At 55.8% G+C, this 8,784-nt stretch overlaps 3 protein-coding genes across 3 annotated transcripts in view; 1 reads left to right on the plus strand and 2 right to left on the minus strand.

The window, feature by feature from the left end:
- The window catches only part of VPS37D (vacuolar protein sorting 37 homolog D (S. cerevisiae)), a 2,171-nt gene extending 1,224 nt beyond the window's left edge, over positions 1 to 947 (plus strand). The window contains exon 4 of the mRNA XM_014959747.1: positions 54 to 947. Coding sequence (XP_014815233.1) covers positions 54 to 542 — 489 coding nt within the window. The 3' untranslated portion in view covers positions 543 to 947. The remainder of the gene's footprint in view (positions 1 to 53) is intronic.
- LOC106898477 (fibrinogen-like protein 1-like protein) overlaps positions 1 to 7,958 on the minus strand; it is a 25,186-nt gene extending 17,228 nt beyond the window's left edge. Inside the window, exon 1 of the mRNA XM_014959745.1 lies at positions 7,836 to 7,958. Coding sequence (XP_014815231.1) covers positions 7,836 to 7,881 — 46 coding nt within the window. The 5' untranslated portion in view covers positions 7,882 to 7,958. The remainder of the gene's footprint in view (positions 1 to 7,835) is intronic.
- DNAJC30 (DnaJ heat shock protein family (Hsp40) member C30) lies at positions 7,704 to 8,782 on the minus strand (the record flags this gene model as incomplete). Its single annotated transcript, XM_014959707.1, has 1 exon — positions 7,704 to 8,782. A coding segment is annotated over one exon (384 nt), but the record flags the coding sequence as incomplete, so codon positions are not given.
- Positions 8,783 to 8,784: the final 2 nt, after the last annotated feature.

Raw genomic sequence — 8,784 nt, forward strand, 5'->3', positions numbered from 1 at the left:
CCGTGGTCCCATGGCTCTCTTGGCTTGATGCTGTCCCACTGCCTGTCCCACAGGCACAGATAGAGCAGTTCCTGGCCCAGGACCTGCCCCTCGATTCTTTTCTGGATTCCTTCTGCCAGAGCCGCACACGCTCCTACGTCTGCCGGACACAGCTGGAGAAACTGGAGGAGCTGCTGCAGAAGGGCCAGGTGGGCAGGGTCCCTGTGGGCCCCATGGGGCACCCAGGTGCCGTGGCTAGCCCAGCACAAGCCCGCCTTGCCCCATTACGGAGTGGAGTAGCCCCCAAAGCCTTTGATCTCTCTTACGGCTTTGTGCCCGCCTTTCTCATCCCCTCGGAGGCCGTTGTGCCTTTTGCCATGCCAGCTGCAATGCCCAGACACCATCTCCCAGCCCTGGGACACCAGCCGTCATCTCCCTGCTCTGAAATCTCCAGCCCGGGCTCACCCCTGTGTCTCATCAGACACATCCCCCTGCTCAGCCCCCAGCCCTTCCGCAGGCAGCAGCGGCTGCGACACCAGAAGCAAGAGCCTCCGCACCGGTAGCAGGGCAGGGACAAGGGATATCCCTGCTCCTGGCCTTGTGCCTCCACAGGGGCTGCACAGGAATGCCCTGGCCAGGGAGCATGGGGGGTGAGTGCGCGGTGCAGGCTCAGCTCCAAGGGGCTGCGGTGGCTCTCAGACAGGTACAGGGGTGGCTGCTCACAGGGGGGTGGAGATGCTTGGCCAGGGGTGGGATGGGGCAAGTGCTGTGACAGCAGGTCCTGCGCCTGGGGAGCTGCTGGGTGAGAAGGTCTCTGCATCCACAGCAAAAGGGACAGGAGGTGGGGGTGCGTTATTTGTCGGGATGTTAGTGGGCTCAATTGGGTGGGAGATAGCAGGGAAGAGGGCCCAGGAGCACTGGGTGCCACGCGCTTTCTAAATAAAGGCTCTTTTCCATTCTCTGTGTTACCCCTTGACTCTGGCTATGAACAGAGAGATGGGACAGGCAGGGACGAGGTGGTTGTGGGGGGAACACTTGCCAGACCTGGAGGTGACTGGCAGTCAAGGAGGGTCTTCCAGCCTGGGAAGCTCCGAGGTATTGCACCTACACTTGGCTCAGCCCACCAACCCCCTTGGGGAAGGCGGGAGCCCCTGCAAGTGGGGCAGAGAGCCCAGAGAGGGTGAGTTTCCCTCCAGGCAGGTACCAGGGACTATCTCCTAGCAGTTTAGCCCCCCCACATGGTGAAGACTTCTGGTAACCAGAGATGTCTCATAGTTATACTCCACAGCCAGCCAGGCTCACTCAAGGTTCCACATCAGCAGCCTCTGTGCAGCCCTACAGTGGATTTAGTACCCCTTCCCCATCCACTCTTTCGCACTTAGCCCTACCTTCAGCCACCACTGGAAAAGGCAGCAGGAGGCCTGAGCTCACCATGTTTCATACTGAGCTCCTCTTTTGCTTTCCTTAATTTCATGCAATGGATGATGAGACAAGGACAGGGCATATAGCCCTGGTTCCTCCAGCTGTAGTCCCTGAAGTACTTGGTCCCTGCTCTGGGGTATCTCTTGTGCTGTTTCTAGCTTTTGATTTGGTTTCAGACTCTTCTCAGGCTTTCAGCAGTCTGATGGTAGCATTTTTTTATTCTTTCTCAGCTGGCTGCCCAGCCTGCAGCTTGGAACTGTTATGTATGCTTAGAAATCATCCAAAGCAGCAAGGGGCCCTGGCTCTGGCTACAAAGCACCCCAAAATATAGACCATTGGCTTGCAGTGTCTGATCACTCCTCCCTCACTGACAGTACCCCACCCTTACTCCAAACTCCAGCCCCGTCTTTGGGACTGGGGCCACTCATCCAGTATAACCAGTTAAAACAGGTTTAAGACTAGGATAAATTTGGGATCAGCTACTGTGGCTCTATCTGCAGGTGAGGAGATAGTAGTCGCTGGAAACCCCAAAGGGTTTCACAGAGTACCTTCTACTTTGCTGGGTCCCATCAGGCTTGGTTTGGGTTCAGCCTGTCAATGAATGGTGCCAAGACACGCCTGATTGCCAGTCAGGCTCTGTGGCTTGGTGTATCCCAGGAGGAAGGACAGGCAACCACAGCACAAGACCTTGGTTGGATTCCCGGACCAGCCATGCAGGGCTAAACTAACCGGGGAAATAAGGGGACGAAGCAGGAACACTTAGGAGGCAGTTGGTCTGTGTGGGACTACCTATGCTGTGTCTGGAAGGGATTATGATGCACAGGCAGCCCTGTCCTACCCAGTGTCTTGGGGTCCCCAGATAGTTTTCCTGAGGGCTGTACTGGATGCTGGGTGAGATGACTGTGGGTGCAGCATGGAGAAGTGGGCCCAAGAGATACGAGGGCTCTGAGCACACACACACAAGATGTGGTAAGCATAGGCTTCTCCCTGGGGACCTGGATGCCCACCTGGGAGAGGATGGCCACCTTAGCACTTGGCTCAGGAGGAAAGGACCCCAAGGTGATGGCATCATGGTGATGGCTTTTTGTCCATAGGAACCCTGCAGTACCCCCGGGCACCTGCCTGGCTCAGGTATGAGTGGGCAGGCCCTGGCAACCCCATGGTCCTGTTGGGCTAGCCATCACCACTCCACTTCAGCCAAGGTCCTTTAACCACTGGGAAGCTGCCAAGCAAGGTGAGCCCCTGCCCTGGGGAAGTTCCTCCAACACTGGAATTGGTCCTGTTCAGTAGCGGACAGGACTCTGGTGGGTGGCCAGACCCCCCCAGTTGCAGTGGCCCTGGTGGGGAATGTACATGCAGCATTAGTGCACCCTACACCTCTGGGGAACGTGGAAGCAGTGGGTATCTGCCTTGTTGCTCCCGGAATGTGCCTCACTGTATGGACAGCTCCAGCCCCTTCCACAGGCAACCTGGGCTGGGGACAAAGTCCCATGCAGGGTACAAGACAAGGACACTGGTTACAGCCAGGAGCTGGCAGCAGCACAGGGTGATCCTTCTGCCCCTCCTCGCCTGCATGCACAGCGGTGCTCCCTGCCTACACCAAGTGCTGCGGGTGCCAAAGGGCCACATCAAGGAGAGGGCAATGTCCCCCTGCCCACTCCGGAGGAAGCATTGCCACCCAGTGTGCACCTGCATTCATTTCTGCAGTGGGCCAGGCAGGAGGCAGGCAGGAAGCTGGCCCTGCCAGCCTGGTGGCATCCCCGGCTCCCCCAGGTCTGGATTTTCAGAAGCCAGGCTGGGTAAAGCAGCAGCCCCCAGCCCAGGAGGGACACAACACCTGTGAGAGAAAGGATGCCCCCCCAGCCTCCAGCACGGGCAGCCTCCGGTAGACCCTTTGAGCCACAGCCCCAGGTTGGCAGGGCATCCAGAACCCCGGGCTGGAGCCAGCCAGTGAGGCGTCATGCCAGAGTGCCCCCCCCCACCCCATGCACGGCACAGGCAGCAGGGCTGTTAACCAAGAAAACTCTATTAACAGTTAACTTTATTAACAGAGATGTCGCCGCAGGGGATGCTGTTGAAGGGAGTGAGAGCTGCCCCCCCATAGGTGCTGCCAACCGTGTGGCCCTTCCCTGGGTTGGGGCAGAGCCACCGCAGGGCCAGCAGCAGCAGAGCTCTGACCACATATGCCAGGGCAGGCGAGTGCTGGGGCTGTCCCCTCACTCTCATCCCTGCCATGCCAGCCCCTCTTGCAGGAGGGGGGAATGACGGCTACCCCTCCAGTGCTGCTCAGGATCCTGCTCACCCAGGCTGTAGCTCCTTGTCTCTGCCCTTCATGCCCCCAGCACAGCTGGTACCTCCAAAGATGTGCCAGGAGCCAGGGGTAACCCCTTCCTTCCAAAACAGCCCAGCTTCTCCAGATAGAGGGAAAAGGCCCTAATGAAGCACCGAGACCCCCCACCCACAGCCTGCACCACCCAGGAGCCAAGGTGAGCAGCTCTGCGCTCTGAGCCTGTGGTTACAGGGACATCAGCCCACAAGAATGGGCTGGGACAGGGCTAGGGAATGGAGCCTGCACTGAGCTTGCAAGGCCTCAGGACTGGGGCTGTCAGTCTTCATCTGGGTTTCCCTCAGCTCGCCTGGAGCTTTGTTTGATTTACTTAGTTTGCAACAGCATCTAATTACCAAGTGGCCATTGACTACTTACAGTTTTGCTTCCCCTGTACTGTGGCATGGTCTGATGTCTGCTGTTAGTATTTCAAGGGTGGGAATGAGTTAGTAAGAAGTTACACAGAATAACCCCTGCGGTGAAGGTGCAAGGTAGAGTAGTACAGGGCGATAGCTGAGGCCCCACCAGCAACTCACCCTTGGGCAATTCCTTTCAGTGACACAAATCTAAGAGCTGACAAAACCAATGGTGTCAGAGGTACCTGAGCAAAGAACCAGCATACATACATCACTTACTCTAAAGGCAGAAGTAACCTGGAGCTGCAGATGAATGAAGAGAAGGGTAGGATGTGCTAGAAAATGTGTAAAAGTGGCCCCAGTGCACTTGAGAGCGAGGAGGAGGAGATCCCCACTGTCACACTCCTCCCAGCAAAGGCGTTAGGACGACAACTCATGGTGACCTCCTTCCCAGCTGAAACTGCCATCCTCACCACCCCGAGGGCACAGTCCAGGAGTAGGCTGTGCAACAGCTGTGACTACAGTACATTGCTGAGATTTGCTTTGTACTAACTGGATACATCCTCAGGAGGCAAAGCCTGCAGCAGACTCAGGATTGGAAACTGTTCCCTGCTGTGACCCCTACCCACAGCTCCCTTGGCCCCAGCTGCAGGAAGATGGGCTCTGTCTCTCACAGAACAGCCAAGGCTGTAGTCAGTTGCAGAGCTTTACCTTCTGCCGCAGGTCTCTGATCCAGCTGCTGGAGAAAGCTGCTGGAGGCCTGCACAGCCTACACCCCCTTGCAGAAAATGTGAAAGAAAGCAAACTCCTCATGGCTCTCACTGATCTGACTGGTGCTTCTCCCTCTCTGAAGACAGCTTTGTAAGTCTCTCCGATTGCTCAGCATCCCACTGATGGAGCGCTGAATAGTCACCTCTCGGGAAGGGTACTGCTTAGCCACTGCCACGGAGAGGTAGAACATGGGGTTTAAATACAGAGGAGGTCCCTGTGCAGCAAGGCTCACACATCCTATCAGCTCCACTTATGCCTTGTTTCCTTCTCCTTTTCCACTTCAAGCTTCGGATCCTGGTGGACTTGTACAGGTCACGCAAGCCCCTGCTGTCATGCCACTGTTGTATTTCCCCAAGCAGTTGTGCTACAGGGACCCCACAAGGATTGCGCTCACTTGGCTAAAGAAAAGCCTCAAGAAATGCAGTTTCTCCTGGCACCTCTCCATCAAGGAAACAACTAGGGAAAGTCAAGAATATGACAACAGTATTGACACATAAAGACAAAGGGGTAGAAACCTGGCATGCTGGGAGCTGCCCATCAATCTCTGCATTTGGACTACCTCCAGCCACTTTGTGCCCAAGCTCCTGAACTCCTTCCTGGAACAGAGGAGCATTCAGGCCTGACCAGAGCAAAGGTGATGCTGGGGAGAAATATACATTGTACCAATGCAAAAAATGACAGACTGGATGCCCCTCCATACCCCACATGCCATGCTTCCCCGCCTCGGACCAAACTCAGCAGCAAAACTAAACACTGCCCAAAACTCAGTAGCAAAAATGAATACTGCCTGCAGCACAGGAGTGCAGAGAGCACAGTGAGCACAGAGTGTACGTCACAAGCGCACAGCAACGCCCGTGTGTCAGAGGCAGCACAGAACGGGGTTCCAGCAGGCAGAAGTGAAGTCCCCGGTGGTGCAGGCAAGCTATTCTACCCACACCCCACTGACTGCAGGCAGCACACCCACCCTTCCCACCATGGCCTCGGGGAAACAGGACCCCCATCCCCACCCTCTTCCTCAACCTGCTGCAGTCACTACGTGAAACACCAGCCTGTCCCCTACCCTCCATTTTCCAGCAAAAAACAAGGAATATTTACCACCCAAGACCACCATTTTGTCACCAGCTGGATATCTTTAATGTTCCAAGATACATCATGGAGACCTGAGGAAGAAGAGGAAGAACCAGTAATATGAACTGCCCAAACCACTCATTGAAAGGCACATGGATTAGTTCAGTTTTGGTGCCTTGTGCGCAATTTCAGACACAACCACCAGACAGAGCGGGAGAGTCAGCCCAGATGGCTTACTGGAGCAGCTCTTCCCTGTCTCAGTGTTAAGGGACAGAGCGACGCAGACAGCACGCCAGCCAGCCTGTTTCTCCTGCTCCACACTGCACTGCACCAGACCCTCTCTCTGGCAGGGAGCTGGCTCAGGGCTGGTTACAAAGGCTGCCTGAGGGAACAGCCCACAGTCCCAGGCCTCAGCACTACACAGATTTAGGAAACATCAATCCAGAGGACACGTGTTTGGCAGGGCTGCCTTAAAAACATGCAAGCCACAACACCAGGAACTAGAGAGTTGCTCCCTAGTACCCACTGCTTCCCATGGACATCCCTAGCTTTTCCAGCCTGGAAGAGAACGCTTCCTGTAAAGCTCTGCCAGAGAAGCGGCCTCTGGTCTTTCAAGTGACTTGATTTATAACATGAAAATGCATCAGCATGTGACACAGAGCCACAGTTCTGGAGACTTTCACTCTGTCATTGATGCCCTTGAACACCAAGCTCCTGCTCTTCATGTGCTGACATTTCAGCACTGTAATCGCACACATAGGGATGAACTGACAACCAGAGAGGATCCTAGAAAGCTCACTTTCTGCCTCTGGGCTGAATTTGCTCCAAAGACACAGCAGTCTCTGGAGTCTGCAGCTGGAAGTGGTACAATGCTTTCCAGAAAAGGCAGAAAGCTCTCCTGTCCGGCATATACCCTGTACCAGAAGACATTATGCTTCCTGCCACGCAACTGCCTTGGGCTCAGTGCAGTGTAACAGAACTCTGCAGCTGTAAAACATGGAACATTTGCTTTTAACATTTTTGTGTTGGGAGAAAAGATAACTGAGGGTCATTGCAGTGAGAGGCGAGGGCTTGGCTCCTGCGCAGACTGCTGCCAGCCAGGCCCAGCAAATCCAGTGCACAGTAATGCAGATGAAGTCTTTGGCACACTCAGAGTTCAATACCATGAAACTTTGCTCACTCCATGTAGTACCAGCATAGCACAGATGAAATCTTCACCCCAAGAAGTCCAAGAAGCTCCGAGAGACACAATCTTTGGTTCTTAAAACACTTCAATGCTTAAATAGGCAAATACTCTTATGTGCAAATGATGCTTAGATACATGTAAAACACAAGTAATGCCACTCAGTGCTCAGAAGGGTACCACCCCCAGCCACAAAGGCCTGTGTGGGACGGTCTTGATCAAAGTTCCTGGCAAGCCCTAGACAGGACAGGCTGTTCTGAACACAGAAGTGCTTTGGGCAGCATCTCCAGGCAATGTCACACACTGAAGTGCTTTGGGCAGCATCTCCAGGCAATGTCACACACTGACTGCGACAAAAACTGCCAAGGGCCTAGGTTTCATTCTTCCAGGCTGCTGAGGCCAAGATTTTAGTACTCACCACATAGCGAGGCAAACCCTGAACAACAGCAACGATGCAGTTTGGAGACCAACACTCCTAAAATTCCTCAAAGATGCAGTAACCACAGGTGTGACAGCACAGATGTGACAGGTCCCAGATTAACAGAAAACCAGAGAGACCCATAACTCAGAACCAGTGAGAGCACACACACCACACAAACACCACTGACAGCCGTTTAATCTTTGCTGTGGCTTAGAATAGGCATGTAGTTCCCACCAAGGTCAAACAGCAGTGCCAATGAAGGGGACACATCACAGTCCACAAAGCAGAGTCCATGAACTGCACATTTACCTGTCTGGCACCATGCCTGCAGGCTGTATCCGCAGAGGGGACACATCACATCCTTTTGAGCCCCCACACCATGTCTGCATGGCCAAGTTGGTGCCAAGGGCACATCACTGCCGGTGGAGCAGAGCCCACATGTGGTATCCAGTGGTCACATGCTGGTCACACTTGCAGAGGTCGAGTCACAGCCATGTACCGTGTCTGCAGCTGCACTCCATTTCTGAAGGTCACGCCAGCAGAGGGGTCAGGTCACAGCCCATGGAGCAGAACCCACACATGGAGCCTGCTGCTTGGGCACTATCTCTGAAGGTCACAATGGCAGAAGGGACATGTCTCAGCCTAAGGAGCAGAGCTCGCACGTGGATGGCTGCTGGTCACATACCGTGTCTGAAGGTCACACTGGCAAAGGGGAAATGTCACAGTCTGAGGAGCAGACCCTGCACGTGGTGCCTACCAACTGTGTGGACACAAGGGACATCCCCCAGCCAGCTGCCATGCCCGCTGGTGACACTCCTTCCTCCTGCAGCACTGGAGCTGGGTCGGTGACCGATGCCTGCCCGGCCCCGCTGTCACTTGAGGCCGTAGAGGATCGCAAAACCCAGGAAGAAGATGAGCCCGACTGAGAGGTCAGAGACGAGCCGCAAACGCCCCTGGGCCGCGGCCTCCTCCCGGCGGAGGCGAAGCTGCCCCCGCCGTGCCCTCAGCACCTGCTCCCGCTCCAGCTGCTCCCCGTAGTGCGCCCGGTAGAAGGCGTCGAAGTCGAAAGGCGGCGGGACGGGCCCACGACGGGCGGCGGCGGGGGCCCGAGGCGGCGGTGGGGCAGGTGTGGGCGGGCGGCCCGAGGGCTGGGGGGCGGCGCGCACGTCCTCGGGGCTGAGGAGGCCGCGGTCGTATTTGCGGCGCAGGGCAGCGCTGCCCAGCACCCGGTAGGCCTCGCTGACGGCGGCGAAGCGGG

The sequence above is a fragment of the Calidris pugnax genome, unplaced genomic scaffold (genome assembly GCF_001431845.1).
Source record: "Calidris pugnax isolate Ruff unplaced genomic scaffold, ASM143184v1 scaffold461, whole genome shotgun sequence".
NCBI classification, from domain to species: domain Eukaryota; kingdom Metazoa; phylum Chordata; class Aves; order Charadriiformes; family Scolopacidae; genus Calidris; species Calidris pugnax.